The sequence below is a fragment of the Sinocyclocheilus rhinocerous genome, unplaced genomic scaffold, assembly GCF_001515625.1.
Source record: "Sinocyclocheilus rhinocerous isolate Xijiao unplaced genomic scaffold, SAMN03320098_v1.1 scaffold4043, whole genome shotgun sequence".
Taxonomy (NCBI): Eukaryota; Metazoa; Chordata; class Actinopteri; order Cypriniformes; family Cyprinidae; genus Sinocyclocheilus; species Sinocyclocheilus rhinocerous.
In genome coordinates, this window is record NW_015654500.1 from 132,383 (window position 1) to 152,363 (window position 19,981).

At 35.4% G+C, this 19,981-nt stretch overlaps 1 protein-coding gene across 1 annotated transcript in view; it reads right to left on the reverse strand.

Moving 5' to 3' along the window:
- Positions 1-19,981, reverse strand: part of LOC107717225 (low-density lipoprotein receptor-related protein 1B-like) — a gene marked incomplete at its 3' end in the record, with an annotated part of 268,070 nt that overhangs the window by 128,875 nt on the left and 119,214 nt on the right. The window contains exons 31-39 of the mRNA XM_016523907.1: positions 13,529-13,669; positions 11,814-11,939; positions 11,559-11,690; positions 8,812-8,946; positions 8,575-8,704; positions 7,164-7,290; positions 6,866-7,017; positions 6,465-6,589; positions 5,411-5,782 (exon numbers count right to left, since the gene is read on the reverse strand). Coding sequence (XP_016379393.1) covers positions 5,411-5,782; positions 6,465-6,589; positions 6,866-7,017; positions 7,164-7,290; positions 8,575-8,704; positions 8,812-8,946; positions 11,559-11,690; positions 11,814-11,939; positions 13,529-13,669 — 1,440 coding nt within the window. The remainder of the gene's footprint in view (positions 1-5,410; positions 5,783-6,464; positions 6,590-6,865; positions 7,018-7,163; positions 7,291-8,574; positions 8,705-8,811; positions 8,947-11,558; positions 11,691-11,813; positions 11,940-13,528; positions 13,670-19,981) is intronic.

Consider the following 19,981-nt stretch of genomic DNA (forward strand, 5'->3'; position numbering starts at 1 on the left):
AGCTAGCGGTTTAAATGCAGTCCAAATTCAAAATATCTCTTTCAAGTGTAGAAATTAGGAGATAAGTATTGTAATTTCCCTAGTGTAGTGTAAAGCAAAAATAATATACCTATGAAATACTCATTTTCATTTATTTTATATTATATTATATATTTATATTGTTATAATTTGTTTGGCTTCCTAAAACACCAGTGTGAATGTAATTTAGACTGAGACAGTATATCACAAATAAAAAGAGGGTTGAGTCTCATTTAAAGTTCAGGTAAAAGTGAATTTGCTGACTTTTTTCTGACTTAAGTTTTCTTAGTTAAGGACATGGGTTGGAGCTCTTAATTTTGGACTCTCCAAGTGCATAGAATAATTTAACTTTAAAATGTACACAATTTTCATTTTTCCCAATTCTTCATTTGTATTTTTTTCTTTTTAAATATAGCAATAAATATCGTATTGTGGACTTCATACCGTGGTATTATCGTATCGTGAGATTTTGATGTTGTTACATCCCTACAGTTAAGGCAGGACACTACAGGCAAAACCATTGTTTTTTCATGCACTGGTCAACTTTGAGATTCTCAGAATGAGTTTGTTTCTCATTCATCAAACTTAACACTTTTATTCATATCTATAAACTGAAGGTTCCTGTAGAGGGGTTTGCGGTAACACTTTAGATTCACTATTAACTAGTAGCTTATTAGCATGCCTATTATTAACATATTGGCTGTTTATTAGTACTTATAAAGCACATATTCTGCATGATCATATTCTACATCCCTAATCCTACTAATACCTAAACTTAACAAATACCTTACTAACTTAATAAACAGCAAATTATGAGTAATTTGTTTGGCTTCCTAAAACACCAGTGTGAATGTAATTTAGACTGAGACAGTATATCACAAATAAAAAGAGGGTTGAGTCTCATTTAAAGTTCAGGTAAAAGTGAATTTGCTGACTTTTTTCTGACTTAAGTTTTCTTAGTTAAGGACATGGGTTGGAGCTCTTAATTTTGAACCCTCAAAGTGCATTACATAGAAGATTTTAACTTTAAAACTTACAAAATTGTCTTTCTTTTTCTTTCCAATTCTTCATTTGTCTTTTTTTCCCCAAATAACGCAATAAATATTGTATCGTGGACTTCATATCGCGATATTATCATATCGTGATATTTTGTGACATCCCTAGTGAATAGTGGCTTAAATTTCAAGTTTTTACACAAAACGTCTCTAGGTTACGTATGTAACCATGGTTCCCCGAGGGAACGAGACGCTGCGTCGAGATTCGCTTTGGGAACGCCCCTGCGTGACCTTGATCATGCGAAGCGGATTCCCCCTCGGGGAAAATCCCCACCACTGCAAGGGTCTCATGTACAGCAGTCCAAAAGGTATACCGTTGGACGCCGCTGCCATCAAACCCAACAGCCTCTGAAACTGTTTGACAGTGAGTGACTGGCCTTCTCTTACTCTCTTGACTGTTGTGAGGATTGACTCGATACGAGCAGGAGACAAACGTGCCTGCATCGTGGTAGAATCCCACACCACGCCTAAATAAGTGGTTCTCTGTAGTCAGGGGTATCAATGAACCTCCGTGAGGGGACTGAGGAGGATTGGGCACCGTATACTAAGATGTTATCCTTTCCTCTCCAGGTGGGGCTGCCCTCAGGGACCTGACATTGGTAGGACCGTTTAGCCGAGGTCCTCTTAGACAAAATAACGGTCCGCAGATCCGTTTTCGGTCTAGAAGACCCCGACTGAGAGCGTCGCCCCGACCCCCGATCTTTCTGTGGAGGGGTGCGGGTTGCAACGCTCTGTTTTTGAGACTGGCGATATGAGGAGCTTGACGGCTTGGGCTGCTCCCGCTCAGCAGCCCCACCCCTGAGCAGGTCAACCTGGTATGCTTGTAACACCGCCATGGTGTGCAAACATGCGCCAGCCTGACCTGCTGCCGTATAAGCTTTCCCAACCAGACTCGATGTAAGCCTAACGGGCCTGGTGGGAAGCTTCGGGGCCTTCAGGGACGATGCTGAGGATGGGGAGAGATAGCTCACAAACGTCTGCTCCACCACTGGCATCGCCCCATATACCTTATCATTCAGCCCCACGATGTTCTTTTGAATAATTCGAGACTGTGGGGCTGTAATACGGGATGAGTACGGTTTCTCCCACGATCTTTCTTTTGAATGCTTGTGGACTGACAGACAACAGTAAATAGACTGACACATACACATAGCGCTACAGAAGAGCAGAAGCTAACTTGCGCTCTGCCGGATGCGCTTTTATACTTCCTGGCGCTCACGTCACCCCGCTCGTGACGTCTCGCTGCTCCATTGGACTGATTTTACACGTGCTTCAGAACGCGGTCACGCAGGGGCGTTCCCAAAGCGAATTTCGACGCAGCTCGAGTTCCTGAAGGGGAACTACCATAGATTGTACTGTTCTGAAACATTTGTATTACTATCAAGGAAACTTTCATCAAAAAATAAAAAAAAATCATTATGCTTTTGCCAAACACAAAAGATGAAATGATCATTTTTAAACAAATGAACACAAAAGGAATCATACATAAGATACCAATATAAAAATATGAAAAAAATAATACAAAAACTGCAACCTTCCTACAAAATCTCGAAGTTGTTGCAAAGCAAGTTCTTTCAAAGAAAATTACAATTCCCAAATTTTATACTGTCAGCAAAATTATTGTGATAAGTATTGCCCAGTCCCACTGGGAAGGAAGATTATCAAAATAAATAAATATATTAATTTATTAATTAAAAAAGTTTTTTTTTTTTTAGCTTGGAAACTCCAGTTCCCATTCATATTGCATGGAAATGACCAACGTCATTCATTAAAATTTCTTCTTTTGTGTTGCACAGAAGTAGCAAGTCAAACAGGTTTTGAAACAACAAAATGAGTCTGACAAAATGATGTATTATTCATTTTTAGGTTAAAAAAGCCTTTAAATCTTTAAAAAAGTCATCAACATCTTGCAAGAACAAACACACTGCAATTTAAGTGTAAAATAACCCCAAGGCTCTGTTGCAAGCACAGGAAGAGGCAAGCAGGGTGCTCGCATGACAGTTTTGACAGTCAAATACATGAAGAGCGAGAAAGATTAGGTGTGATTCCTCTGTCTGTGAAAGTTCACGCTGACTGAACAGGTTGAGCTGTTGTCAATAAAAAAAGATGTGGAAGCGCTGTTAACAGCGTGACAAAAACAAAGTCTTTAATCACCAGCACTGGTGAAAACTATAGAGGTCTGAGTAAAAGTCATCGAGCCGAGCAACTGTCTGGTCTTGAACTGGCTTTGATTTGGGGAAGCTGCAATATGTCAGATTTGAACTACAGCCTGACCGATATGGGTTTTTTGGGGGGCCGATGCCGATACCGATATTAGGGAGTAAAAAAGACCGATACCGATATATCGGCCGATATTCTTTATGTGTAGGCTATATTATAGTACAGTATAGTCAAAAGTTTGGACACACTTCCCATTCGTGTGTCCAAACTTTTGACTGGTACTGTATATAGAATACAGTATATAGCCTACATAAACAGAATATATATATACATAAACACATTTTTTGCAATGATAACTCAAATGTGGTGATCAAACACTTATAATGATGTGACAAACATAGGCCTATGTAGTGGAGGCAGGGTATTTAACAATAAACTTTATTATTCAAAATGAGTCTAAATGAGTCAGTGCACTTAACAGTAAACTTCACTTCACTTATTATAAATAACTTAAATAACACATCAAAAATAAGACAAATTCCATGAAATTCCGCGTTATACAGTAAATTCAGTTTTTATGACTGGATTCCGCGATTCCGTTCATGTTTTCTGCCTTGCGGAAATCATAGGGCCCTACTAATGTAGCAAACAAATATGATAATCTCATTGTGAAAGTAAAAGACGGGGACATTGTTGTTTATTTACTTAGCATTGAGTCTCTCCAACTGGGTGACAACGTAGTCTCTAACGTCACTGAATCTGCTGTTAAAAATGAGCCATCCATTCATCATATCACCATGCAAAACTAAGAATTAGAATCATTGTAATGTGACGATCAAATATAGGTGCGGGCGGATAATTTGAAGCAGTGGACTCGGGTGAAGTTTGAGCTCATCCGCGCATCTCTACACTACACTGACCTGGGTCGACAGTAGCAAACAATGGAGACTCTGCTGGACAAACTAAATAATTACACCATTCAGAAGCATTTAATCTGCGTTATATGTTCTGTAAAAAAAATGTTCATATCGGCGGCATATTTGCCGATACCGATATATCGGCGACAGGCTCATATCGGACGATAATATCGGCTAAACAATATATCGGCCGGGCTCTAATTTGAACCACCCTGTCAACAAAAGCTAGTCTTTGGAGATGTTGGAGCAACACACAGTTATAGCTGCCAGATGAAATGTACAAAAACATTTCCGAGTAAGTTCACTTTAAACTCAACATTTAAAAACTAATATTGTCACAAATCAGCTAAAAAAGTCACTTCAACTAAAGAGCTACCAGTCATTCCCTCACCTCTATCAGCCCTCAAACAAGAGTATGTACAGACAAGCTGTTTATCAGCCCAACACCAAGATACATACCTGCAATATATCAGCATAAATCCATGACAAAGGATAAAGCTTAGCGTCTAGGGTCAGGTATAACAATCTGAGCGCCTGCCACGGCCTCGTTTGACAAATATCACAATTCCTCTCAGGCAAGCTATCGTTCAGCACGGCAGCTGCGAACTGACAGCTCTGCAGGTTAATGGCATACTGATTAAATGAGACGTGTGTTAATGTTGACAAGGTTAGGGCCTGATAAATCACAAGAGGTATGAATTTCAATGCCGGCTATTGGGCTGCTGCTTTATCAGAGTAATTGGCTGCACCCTGTATGGATAATTTATTTACATTTGACCACAATTAATTGGCCGTGATGCTGCTACAAATATGAGCTGCATTGCAAATAAAGCAAATAAATGTGTTACGAAAGTACCTTGGACAGACAATATCAGGCTAAACGTTCTGGAAAATGATCTAAAAGGTTTGACAAATCCATACAACCAATTTCCAATTCATTCAAATGTTCCTCACAGACATAATACTATGAACATTAAGGATGTCTGAAAAGCTTTGTAAAAATCATTCATCAGCATTATTCAGAAGGTATCAGCTTTCTAAACAACATTTAAGTTACACCGGACATTGTCATTTAATCTTTACTTCATCTAATATGGGCTTTTAAAGACATTAAAAGTCCAAGAAAACATAGCAGACTTGAGCATGAATTCATGAAAGGGTTCTCAAAACAACTGACAAAATAACTAAAAAACAATTATTTCCAACAAAAAAGCGTGACTAACAATATAGGCAAAAAAGTAATTAGACACAATTACTTACTCTCAGCAATGACGCGTCGTCCTGTCCAGTCGTCATTGATGACTTGTATATTCCCATAATGAACATCGCTAAAGAAAATCCGATTGGTTCCGTGCATTTTCTGACGATGATCAAAGGCCAAAGCTATAACGTTTTTAAAATAATTTGGGTTTTCGTACGCCCTTATTGGCGAGTTGAGGTTATTCTCATCCGATAGATGAATACTCCTCAAAACGGTCCTCTCGGAGTACAGCAGGTAACCCTCATACCTGTTGCACCTGAGTCCATCCTGAGCAAGATATCCGTGGGCGCAAGCACAAGTTTTCCGGTTATTCCCCAAGTAAAAACAAAGTTGCTGGCATCCTCCGTTCGCTCTGCTGCAAGCGTTCGTACCTGGGTAAGTCAAAAAAATACAAAGTAGGATGTCAAACTCAGTTCCTAGAAGGTCACTGTCCTGCAGAGTTTAGCTCCAATCTCAATTTAACATATGTGAAGCAGCTAATCAAGTGCTTCAGGATTACTAGAAACCTTCAGGCAGATGTTTTGGAGTTTTGCAGGACATTGGCCCTTTGACACATGTGGTCTAAACAAATGATATCACCTAATAATGGCTTTGAGACAATAGTTTCACCATGCAAACAAAATTCAAGTGTAATTTGAAAGGGTCCAATGTTTGGGTGAACTATTCCCTTCCTGTAAAGCTCAAAAAACAAGAACTTTCTCAGACATTTACTGCTATGACAACAAGTCTAATTGATCTCTTTTTACATATGGTGTCCATCACCAGGTGTTTGTTATCAGCAGGAGTATCCAATCCTGCCCCTGGAGGGCAACTTTTCTTTTAAGTTTAGCTCTAGTGCTCATTAATCACCTCTGAGCCAGCTAATCAAGGTCTTCAGGGTTACTAGAAACTTCCAGGTATGTGTGTTGGAGCAGGTTGGAGGTAACTCTGCGAAAAGGTGTTCTTCCAGAAGCAGGATTGGACACCCCTGCTTTATCTGGGATAAACTTGTACTTGTGTGCATTGGTGCAATGTTCAAAGAACAGGAAAACTGCCATAAAGTGAAACCTCAACCTTTCTCCCGATCCTGGTTAAAGACCTTCACATCTTTCAGACTGACGCCCAAGCCGCTCCTGATGGTCACTACGTCCACGGCGTCTTTCTTGGAAGCACGGCGGATGGATCCATTGGCGTAGGCTCTACCGTTATGGGGGCACAAAACCGAAAGTTAGACACTTGCTAATAGATGGCCCTCGAATAATTAAAACCAAATAACTCATTAAAATACAGTACACAGCTGCTCTAACAGAAGGTGAGGTAACCCATCCTTGGAATGACACTGAACCACGGGAGATTCTGAAATAATCAAAAGTGTCTTTTTGCACTAGGCATTGCGACCTTGTAGGGAAAATGGGACGGTATCTGCTTTCTTGGGCCATTCTTTGAGACTGTAACATTTATGGAAAATAAATTACCTGTCAGACCAGAAGAGGTAAGCCCCAAAGACTGCTATGGAAAACATATCCACCCCACTCGATGAGAACACAATCTCCCTCTGCTCACCCCGCTCAAGGTTGATTCTTTCAATCTTGTTGTTGCGGGCATCGCACCAGTATAATTTATTTTCCTACAATGCAGTTGGAAGACAAACATCATGCATCTGTTGTATTAAGAATGAATGGATATATGATCTGGCTGCCCTAAAGCTGTAAGATAAGCCATGAAATCAACATGGACTGCAACCTGCAGAGTAAGCATGTAGGGGAAGCAGACCTGGTAGTCTATGGAGATGCCGTTGGGCCTTGCTAGTCCGGTGCTAACAAGCACGGATTGCTCTGAACCATCGAGATGTGACGTGGAGATGGTAGGACTCTGGCCCCACTCCGTCCAGAAGAGAAACCTGCATGAATTCAAAGGAGAGTATGGTTAAGTAGTCATCCTGAGGAATTTTGACCTTCGCACAGTTTGAAATCCAAGATCTGTCTTCAGTTACAGTGAAAACAAGTACATTTCTAACAGGGTTACAGTTTGTTTGGGCTAATGCTGTGTTCAGGTCCTCATGGGAAAATTCTAATTAGGGTGTGTTTTTCCTGTCCTCTACCATTCACAGCCTATTTCTAAATGGAATCGGATAGTACACTGTCAAAAAAAAAAAAAAAGGTTACAACAACCTGTAAGGGTACAACAACTGGTCCCTGGCGCAGTACCCTTGAAGGCACAACTTTGTACCTTATCTACCCCTAAAAGGTGAATATTAGTGCCTTAGAGTAGTAATATGTACCAATAAGGTACTACTATGAACCGGTTAAGGGTAAACGGTGTTGGGGAATAACTAGTTACATGTAACTGCATTGCATAATTTAATTACAAAATAAATGTAAATGTAATTAAGTTACAGTTACTTATGAAAATGTTAACGATTACAAAGGTCTGACAGTATTCAGTGTTGAGTACTATTGTAAGGTTAACCCTGTCTGGTTTAAATGTTTGTTACATTACTTAATAAAGTAATTAAAATAGTTACTCTACTTATACTTTAAATAGGGTATATTATATTTTATATTTTTTATATTTTAAATAGGGTAACTTGTAATCTGTAACCTATTGCATTTACAAAGTTGCCTTCCTAACTCTGAGGGTAAATAAGGTACAAAGACGTCCCTTTGATAGTACTGTCCCAGTGACAACCTGTTGTACCTTTAAAGGTTCAGTTTTTGCATATTCAAGTGTAAATTATACAAAATGTAGAGCAGGATTTGAATTCCATCAGGGACTGAATGGATCATTAACAATGGTCTCTCACATTTGCAGGGTAGACGTTAAAAACTGAGTCTTTTGGTGATGCCAGTGAAAACCATAACAGCTTCATGTTTATATTCCACTTTTACAGTACAAAGCTGTAGATAATGAGATAACTCATTACAAAAATGAGGTCAAGATTATGATGGCCCTCTCAAATTAGAATACATGCAATGGAAATTATAAGGCCTTTAAGGAGGACGTACATCTGCAGTTAACAAGCTTTGAGGTGCTAATTGCACATGCTAACTGCTCTCTAGATGATCATAGGTCATTCATTTAAACGCTGTTGCCACACTTGGGTGAAACTGAAGCTTAGCATTAGAAGAAAAAAATAAACCAGAGGGTATTTTTAGAGTGGAAAAATAAAAAGGCAGATACATACCCTTTCATTGGGTGCACAGCAATGGCTCTGGGTTGATCAAGACCGTCAGATATCACCATGGCGCGGAACATGCCATTCAATCGAGCGACCTCAATGAGATTTAAGCCATGGTCCGTCCAGTAAATATTACCTTTGGATGCAAAGCAACAAAGACCCTGAACCTACAGAGAAACAATAAGCCTGACAACATCATTTTGGAAACGCATAGAAATGCTAAAAGAAGAGAAACCTTCACACCTGCAATCCAGTCCACTGCAAGTCCTTCAACACGTCCAAGACCACTTGTGACAATGTCCTCTCTCCAGGTTTGATCTCGACTGGATCTAGAGATTCTGTTGGAGCCCATGTCCGTCCAGTACAATGTATCATTTCCTAAGATATGCAATTAGAAAATAACCCCTAATTATAAAGTGTGCCTAGACTAGTTAGCACCTGCTGTTAAATTGCATAACTACCTTATTATAGGGGCAAAAAGTATCTTTAGTTAGGGTTGCACAAGATATCTGTACCATATTAGTCATCGCCTGTTACATTTTAGTTTTATATGTATCAATTGATATTGTACACTTAATAGGTTGTTTGCAATCACGTGATTCTGATGACACGTGAAATGCAGCTGGAGGGCAGGAAGTGATTTTTCTCCATAGGAATCACTAGCAGAAACTCAAAATGCCAGTGTTTTGCATTGTTTATGGATGCTCAAATCGGACAAACCGAGAAACCACAAGGAGCTTTTATCGTGTAAGAAAATGTGTTGTTCATAAGGGGGGAAAAGTCAAGAAATTGATTGAAAAACGCAGGAAAAAGTGGCTTGTAAACCTGCGTCTGCGGTCGGGAGGAGCGCTCCTTGTGGTTTCTCGGTTTGGCCAATTTAAGCATCCATAAACAACGCAAAACACAGGCATTTTGAGTTTCTGCTAGTGATTCCTATGGAGAAAAATCACTTCCTGCCCTCCAGCTGCATTTCGCGCGTCATCAGTGATGTCATGTGCAAACAACCTATTGTGCATACTAATTTCCCAAATTTTTGATTACTGTTGCTGTCAACTCTTTTACCTTCTACATCACAGCAGCTAAGAACTGTATGCATTATTGTGCTGATGGCCAATTCTGAATAACCAAGGCCTTCAAAAAATGATTTTGAAGAGCTTTTGTCAAGCTCTACCTACAAAAATGAGTCTGTTTCTGCTGGCCAAAATGTCTTCGCCCTTTTGCTCTCATTCAAACCCACCTTTTCTCCAAAACAATAGAGGCTAAAAAGGCCCAAAGTACTCGTGATTGTCCTGGCTCCCATGGTCTGTCCCTTTCAAAACGCTTTTCACAAAAATTGATTTGACTTGGCCGCACTGCATTATCCGTAGCTTCATGCATCACCAGCTCCTCGCCTACTCAAAAATTTACATTATATCCCTTTTGACAAAAACTCCAATGAAGCCCATTCACATCGTTATGAGGCATCGGCTCATCTGTCCAGCTAATCTGTTTCGATTATATTCCATCTGTCATAACCGCATTTCGCATCCCTTCACCTCATCTCGCAATGAAAAAAATATATATAGACATGCAATGCAATGCCAATATTTGCTTTATCATGCAAATGCAGAGCTGCGAACTGTCTGTCGCTGATGCAAAGAGTGGCATTTCTGTCTCAGTGCGGAGACAGCTGTCCAATTACTGCACTATATGAATCTGTCCCAAACACTGGCAGATACCCTGCAAATCAATGTTTTCCTCATGTCAAGGGGTGATATGTTGTTGTACACATGGCATGGCGATGCCTAATTGCTTTGGTTTCTAAATACACAACTAATTCAAAGAACAATAACAGCTCATTTCAGAAGAATCAAAAATGTCTACCTAATTGTAGTCCGTAGAACAAAATATCATGTTTTCCTCACATTTTTACACTGTTTTTATAGAATACTTTTAACACACTAATCTTGAAGGCAAATTTTAACCATTATAGCTGTGATGTTACATCCAAACTACCATAATTTATGAACTTTGGCCACTACCTTTTCAATACGACCATGCCATTAATCTCTTTTTTGCTTGTTTATTTGTTTTGTTTTGTTTTTAATTATGACAACATAGATTTCATTTGTTAAACTATCATTACTGAATTATTTTCAATTATTTAAATAAAGCTGAATAAAATAAAATATTAAAATTAGACAAAAAAAACAACAACAATTAAAAATGCTGCCCTAGTTTTAATGACTAAAACTAAAAGAAAAACAAATATGAATAACAGTATATAAATAATACTAAAATAACACATGCATATTACAGTAAAAAGTATTAACATACACTTTCCTTAATGATATAATAATTCATATTTTAATATAATATAATAAAATATCACTATTAGATGAAAAACATAAATAGGAAATGCTGCCTTTGTAACTAATTGAATTAAATATGTCTAAACTGAAGTAACAAAAAGTATAATATCTAAAACCGAAATATTACAAATAAATGTAAAAAAAAAAATAGACAAAAGCACATAAAATTACTACAACAAACTTAAAGTTAAATTAAAACTGCAAACAAAAATAAAAGTTATTTCAGAAAACGGATAAACATTATAGTAGTGTATAAATAATATTAAAATAATGTATGTCAGTAAAAAGTATTAAAATGCAGTTTCCTTTGTGATTTAAAAAATGCATGTAAATGAAGAAAAGTTCAAACAAAACATAAACATTAGCTGAAAAATGAAAATAAGAAACGTTGCCTTGGCAGCTAACTAAAACAGCACAATTAATAAAACTAAAACTGAAATACAAATAAATATCAAAAACTATAAATAATTACTAAAATGCATACAATTACTAAAACTAAAACTGAAATACATTTTCATTTAATAACATTAATAATATTAATTCATAATATAAAATTATAAATAAGAATAATTTATTTAAAAATATTTATTTTTGGTTTTATGTTTTTTTCTTTTATGATCAAAGAAAAAGTATACTTACCGGCATGATAGTCCAGTCCCACGGCGAACAGAGTGCCAGTTAGCGGCATCAAAACTTCCGAGTTATCGCTGGGATCCAGAGACAGTCCTCTTATACCTTCATTAACGGAGTACATCAGGAAAGACTGAAGACCTAGCAAAGAAAAAAACAAACCAACCCCTTTCCAGGTCAATGTGCTTTTGAAAAATAATGAATACCTCCGAGATCGGAAGGTTAATTACGTCCGTATGCAGAGGTCACAACTAACGGTCGTACCTTCACAGGTGGAGCGGTCCGGACGAAGGTTGTAGCCCGTAGTACAAGAACACGTCCGGGTTGTTTCAGAAGTGGGAAGGCAAAGCTGGGAACAACCGCCGTTGTTTGGTATACAAGGATTGCGACCTACGAAGAAAATTTGAGAATTTGTGAATGCGAACAGGTGTATCTAATGGTAATCTGTCAAACTAGTTTGGTGACTAGCTTGTGTACATTCTTAAACCAATTTCAAGAACATCACAAACACAAAACGAAGTGGAGGGGAAAAAAACGATGGTGCTTTGACTTTGTTCCTCGGACACCTCGTCAGAAACACCCCAGTTAGCTCGTTTGAAGTGGCGTAATGAGACGGGCCTTCGCTCCCGTGAGGTCCGTGTCAGAGAGATAAATGAGGGAGCTAATTGGTATGAGGAGATTTGAGAAGGTAGCAAAAAGATTTACCTTAAAGAGCCCCTAATTGCCAGTTTTTTTTTCAATCCTAATAGAGCGTTTAGAGGATCAAGAACTCCTCTGCTAATAGACCTGTCAGTGATATGAATGTCTCTCGCCATAATTCATAAAGAGGAAAGGGCTTTGGCAATGTGTGGCCGTAGAAACATATCCATTATGAAACAGAACCGCTGTCCGAGTCATGTGCAACCTCACCTTGAAGAAATTATAAGGATTTTATTATTTGGGGGCATTAATGAAAATATGAGTTTGAAATTATTCTGAAAATTAAGGTAACATAAATAAAATTTTTGAATGAAAAAAATGTTATTACTATTATTGTTAAATAAAACAAAATATAAATATTAAATGAAGAAACAAAATTATAAATGTTGTCTTCACAACTAAAATAAAATAAATTTTAAATAATAATAATAATAGTTAAATATTGTAATAAAACCGTGTCAGAGGGAACATGGTCATGGGAAGTCTAGAAATAGCAGGGTATTTCATTAAAAGTCATTAAAATATATTTCAAAAATACTATTTCAAACATAAAAATATTTAAAAACATAAAAATTTAAATAAAAAATAAATACTATTAAAATACTACCACATTAAAATACTTGAAATATACTAAAAATAGTTGAAAAAAAATAAAAAATTAAAATTAAAATTCATTATCAAGTCATGAATGGCTTGAAACTTTTTTTCAAAAGTCAATAAATGGAATTAAATGATAAAAAGGTGTGGAAACCCTTGACATTGTCTTGTGTATATTTTATTTGATTTTAAAATACTTAAGTTTAACATAACCAATAGTATAGTGGTTTATCAAATCAATTGAAGACAATATAAAAATTAATACAATTATATGCTGTTATATTTCTAATGTATTATTTAATAATATGTATTATAATATTACTTTATAATTAAGTTATTAAATATTAATATTTAACTGCCAGAAATGGCTTTTTTGTTAGTGTTAAATGAAAACAACTATTTGAAAAAAAAGAAAAAACTATTTGAAATAGCACTAAAAAAATAAAAAATTCCTTAAAAAAAATTTAAAAAAAAAAAAACTTTCATTCCGTTCAAGGAAGTCAATGAAGGTAACTCATTGATCAAAAGGTGTGTGAACTCTTAATATCGCTTGTGAGTGAACAAATGTAAACATGTTTTGCTTTCAAAAGAAAAAAAACACATTTGATGTTAATCACTCTTTAGAAGCTGTTGTGTCTGGGTTTTATTTTAGACAAAACATTCAGGAATATGTTTCTTTTTACCTTTCTGACTGTCTTTGTCATACACTTTGATGTGGACAATGCCTGTGGTCTTATCCCGAAGAACCGTCAGGTTTTTTCCATCCCTCTTGTTAATGGTTCCCAGCTGTGCGAGAACATCATCTGCCCACCATAGCTTCCCACCTAGAGAGAAAAATAATGCGTCTGAACAGCTGAAAAACACTGAAATCTCTATTTTAAATGCAAATTTGACAAGTAACATTTACATGAACTTTTCTTTTTTTCAACATCAAGATTTCAGGTTAAAATTCAAAGGAAAATGAAAGAAATGACATGTCACCATTTCATTATAACAGACATTTCTGAATAACCCTTTTGCCTTTATCTTAAAACGTTATGTGCATAAATTATTTAACATTAATTTCAATATTAAACCATTAATAAATCAATGTTATTATTAATTAAATATTCATAACTAATAAATATAAGTAAAATATAAGTAGTAATAGTATTAATAATAATAAATAAATAAATAATGTAACGAATCAGCTCATGAGGAAATATGAATAATTAATCATAACTAGTTATAATTAATTATGAATATTTAGATCCGCTGTAGATATTTACTTGACCTCTCAGGGTCAACTGTTAAATGATTTTTAATTATTTAGCTATAGCTGTATGGACTGTAGTACTTCTGGGCACTTATTATATTACTTTACTGTACATACTTGTCCTCTCTGAAATTGAACCAGGGCGAAATGTGTCTTTATCCGTGCTGTATTTCTTTGCTGTGGACAGCACACTGCAAATCCGCTAAGCCCTATGGCGTGTCAATTCAGCCTTTAAGAAATGGTACAACACCGAGAAAACCAACCAGGACTCACACACCGTCTGTGATTACACATCATAAAAAGGCATGCAAGTGTGCCGCAGTCTCCCAACATCCTTTTCCCCGGTGACCCGAACCGCTCACGACGAGCTACACATTCCTTTGCCCATATTACTTGCGAGTCATGTCTTAGATTGAAGGAGGAGACGTCCCTCGGCGCGAAACCACGCCACCATACCCCTGTTCTACCCACCCTCTCAGCACTTATGAATCCCATAGGTGTGAGCAGCGGCATCTTAGTCCCCTGGCAGCCCTGAATGGATTACATACAGATGCCAAAAAGCAAGCAGGACTATTCTTAGCGCTCGGCCTGAGCTGAAGCTATCAGCCGTTGGCAGACACAAACGCAGGGGAAATGAATTACGGCGAACATTGTTGTTGTATACTTAACGTAGGGCACAGCAGAGGATCGTTTAGATGCTCCGTGGTGGAGAAAGTTCCTGAATGGAGTAAGGGTACAGATTTAATTTGATGCAAATGAAAATGTTGCTAGAAATGTGTCAACTGGTAGAGATTTTCATACACGTTTTCATTTTATTCTGAATATATTTGGGGTTACATATATTGGATTGGCATTTAACAAATGTTACCAGATAAAATGCAGTGTAATTGAACAAATTAAACTAAGAATGTAAATTTTTAATGACCTGTACAGCTACAGAGAAAAAAGTAATCACACCCCTACATTTATCGCCCAAAATTACGATTATAAGTGCAAATTTGCAGAACATCGTAAAAGAGAAAGAACTTAACATAAACCTCAATAAACCAGTCTATTTTGATTAAGTCTATGGTACCATTATGTCGAAATCAAAAATATGCCCTAGCTACATGTAAAAATTAGCTAAAAACATTATGTATTGGGTGCACTTACTTTTTACATTGGAGACAATTGAGTTTCTGTAGATATCTTTGTTAAATAAAGCATTTCAAAGTCCAGTTTTCATTGTTAATTGTTAAACTGCATAACTTTCGGCCTATCAATGCTTTCTAAATAGTAAATCAGAGGAGCACATACAAAATAAATAAATATATTTTAATAGGGTGTGCTTATTTTTGACAGAAGACAACTGAAGATATTAAAGTACAGTTTTCACTGTTAAATTATATGAAGTTCAGCCATAAATATAATATAAGCCATTAAATATTTGTCCAAATAAAGTTCAAGTTTCAATAAGTACATGTGCGTTAAAAAGACCTTCGATGGGATGCACTTACTTTTTCACAGCACTATATTGACAGGACAATAAGAACTCGTTTGATATGGAAAGGTTTTTTTTTTTTTTTCAGGGGATTTCAGTGAAAACCAATAATGGAGTCTAATGGAGTCTGAAGTCTTTGTCCAATTAATTTTTTGGTTGAAAATGTAGTAAATTTCATTGTACATTAAAGTCATTGAACAAACTATACTTCTAACCTTCATAGCCTCATTTTGTATTCATCACAGTAAATATTTCCCAAACAAAAGCCATGTAAATGTATATTATTCTAAATGGGGTGTACTTACTTATTCACAGCACTACACTGACATGACTATTAAGGCTTATTTGATATATAAATCATTTTTCATTGAATTTCCAGCCATTTGTATTCCATTATAATGATATAAAACCATGTCTTACAGAGTCTGAAGTCTTTTGTCCACTGAATTTTTTTTTTTTGTATACACATATGTTAAATTTGGTTGAATTGCATTGTACATAAATGTAATTGAACAAACTACACTTCTATCTCTCATAGCTTAATTTTTATTCATCAGATTAATTATTTCCCAAATAAGGGTCATAAGTTCTTCAAGTGTAAGAATGAGCAAACTATGTCATTTAAAGACAGCAATGACAAAGAAAATGCAAACGAAAAAAGAAGCCATTAATAATTCATTATCTCTTTACTTGTTTCCTCACTCCCGGGACGGTTGGTAAAAAAACGGGGTTAATTAGAAATAAATGAGTGTAATAACCAATTGGCCATGAGATGAGAACCAAGAATGTGTCAGACGACGTTCAGTTGCTTCATCCAACAGAATGGAGAAATTAAGAAATAAAGTGAGAGGCCGAAAAATGATGTGTCTTCAAATGAAAGCCGGTGTATTTTTGTCACGAATTTCTGTGCTGTATGATTCAAACACAAATTCCTTTGTTTCCATCTGGTTTGATACAATAATTTGTAGGTGCCTTTTAATATATGTCTGTATATAAAATATTAGGGTGTTATATACAGTAGCATGGCTCCACATAACACCCTGATAAATGAGAGGAGTAAACAGTGTTCGGTGTAGCTAAGCAGACAGAACAGACTTCAACCATCACTCCATTACCAGCTCACAGATGCTGATTGCTGGGATGGTGCTCAATCTGATTGTATTAGCGGTTGGCAACGTCGGTATCTGATTGTGAGAGGGTTTGAGAGGATGATATAGCAGGAGAAGCGAGAACAGGTTGTTCCTCGGGGTTTAATCGAATAATACATCCGCATTTGGCATGTTTGGCTGGGCAAATGATTTATCTTATGCAGTCCGCAACATTCAAGATCTTTTACCTCAGGTTCATCGTTCAAAATATTACACAGCCTGTCTTACTGAGAAACTGGCGTGGGTGGAATAAGCCAAATGAAATGAGTTATAATTTGTGTGGCTTTTAAATTATATTTCACAATATAGTTGTTTCAGGAAATGTAATAAAAAATGATTCAGATATTAAATAACCATGCAGTGATGCTTATGGTTGGATACTGCAGTGAATCATGCATTGTACTATTAAAATATACTCACAAAAGTGTATTTGTATACATATCACATTTTATTACTTTCTGTTTTATTTGGAATGTTATGTACACAAAGCAAAGGATGATTACTCATAAAGAAAGTCTTTTCATAACATCATACAATGATTGATTTAAAAAAAGAAAATAAACTAATAAAAATGATCACATATATAATTAAAATCCATGTAAATATAAAAATTAAACCATTCTGACAATTTATATAGAAACAATTTGTATATATACAAACAAAAATGCGTTGTTCATATTTATTGTAAATTAATTTAAACTGCATGTATATAATAGTTATATTTCAAGTCATTGTTAAAAAAGCTAATAATCAACAGGATTTTGTATTAATTTGCAGTTATATTATATTAATGCAATTTTATATGAATATAAATAAAGGGGTTTTGGTAAATGTTAAAACCTGTTTTAAATATATAAAATGAATTATAAATAATAATTATTAATAATTGTTTACTATAACTGTATGCACTATATAATATGCATATACTGTTTTAAAAAATAACAGTTCATTATTATTGTAAATAATTATTAATTGTGAGAATTAAATGTAAATTTTTTAAATTTATATCCGTCTCTATCTCTAAAATCTCTAATTCTGATCAGATGAGCAGTTGTAAAATCTCCAAATAATCTGTATTTATTTATTTTATTTATTTATATTTGTAATGTAAACACTCTAAATAAACATGTTTAAAACCTCATCTCTACTCATATGGGACCTGTCCTGGGGCCTCGTGTATAAAACTTTACGTAGATTTCATCCTAAATGTGTGCGTACGCACAAAAGCTAGATTTTGCGTACGTACAAAAGTTTTCAGATTTATAAAGCCATGCGTATGCCAGAACCTGCGCAAAATTCCCTTTGTAATACCCAGTCAGTGGAAGATTGTGCGTACATGAATCTCCACCCCGTCTCCTCCCCGAAATAGCCATTTATGGAGCTTACAACGCCTAGATTTAATATGCATAACGTCATCTGCATATTATTTCCATGCATATTCCATCCACATGACACCATGTTTAACGTAGTTAAGGGTAGGAACACGTTAGGAAAATATGAGATACAGACTATAAATGCGTTTTGAGACATCACTATTCTAATTTATGCAATTTGCCTAAAAGGTAAACATATATTTTAGAATGTTTATAGCCTATATTTTTATGGAAAGAGATAGGCCTTATTTTTTTTACAGTGTAAATAGCTGTCTGACTCACCGCGTCAATAACAAAACATTTTTGAAAATAAAACGCACATATCTTACAGTTTCCTTCAAATTCTATCTTTTAAATATGGTGTTTGTCACAATATTGGGAAGAGCACGAAAGGGGTTATCATTAGGCTACTGTCTGTGCGCAACGCCTGTGAACAGAGGTTCTACTGTTTGATCAACGAGCGCATCCTTATGTCTGTCGTTACCGTCTATGTTCCAAAGCCATAAGACAAAGTCAAGTTCACATCAATGATCATTATTATTCGCGCAAAAGTATTTTCTCAGAACATGAGTTTTGCTATTTAGAACACAATTTAAAGCGGAATTGTCATGCGCCAAGCAATCCTCGCTGTGATTAAAACATTAAATTGCATACCACAGGAAAATTGTTCGAAAGCAGCACATCCACTGCAAACATTTCTGTTTAAATTCATATAAAAATGAATAGAAGTTAAAATTATATTATTATGTGAGCAGAGTAAAGCGAAGATAACAAAGCAAAACACAAACAAGAGCAAAACAAAACACTGAAAAAAACAGAGCAAAATAAAAAACAGCAAAACTAAACAAAAAAACAGTACTAAAACAGAACAAACAAAAGAAAAAATGAAACCAAAAACAGAGCAAACAAAACAAGACAAAAAACTAAACAAAAAACAAAAAACAGCAAAACTAAAAAAAAAAACAGAACAAAAATGAGCAAACAAATAAAAAAGAACAAAAACAGAACAAAACTATAAAGCAGAAAAAAATTTAACTAAAAGCAGAGCAAACAAAACAAAACAAAAACAGCTAAATGAAACAAAACAAACAAGAGCAAAATTGAACAGAGCAAAATAAAAACAGCAAAAAAACAAAGTAAACAAAACAAGACAAAAAACAGCAAGCTAAAAAAAAACTAAATTAAAAGCAGAGCAAACAAAAAACAAACTAAAAAAGAACAAACAAATTACACAAAAAAACCAACAGAACAAAAACAGCAAACAAAACAAAAAACTATTTTAAAAAAGCAAACAAAACAAAAACTATCAAAAAACAACAACAACAACAAAATAGCAAAGCAGAAAAAAAAACAGAACAGAACAAAACAAAACTAAAAACAGAGCAAACATCAAAAAATCAGCTAGCTTTGCAGCTGGCAGAGTAATAAGAGAAACTTAAAACTACTATATAAATATATATTTTAATAAATTTGACCACAGATTTACCAATCCAGAAATATTCCTATAACAACCCAAAATGTGATTTTCCAACATGTTTTCTCTTTTTATAGGTCTATTCAAATCAGGTCACTTGGGAATAAGCCACATTACAGAAGATAAATGAGTTGTGAACAACCATTTTACATTTACATTTGCTCATTTAGCAGACACTTTTATCCAGAGAAAATGAGGAACATCACAAGCAATTTAAAATGTTATGCCATCTTTATTGTCAATACGGTTTCCTCCATTTTGGCAAATCGCTCGGTTTTCCTCATTTGCTTTGCACAAAAGCACCTGCTAAATGAATAAATGTAAATGTCAAAAAAAAAAAAAAAAAAAAGAATTTTTAAGATTTGCACCCAAAGTGTTCAGATTTTTGTACTAGAAATGTATGCAA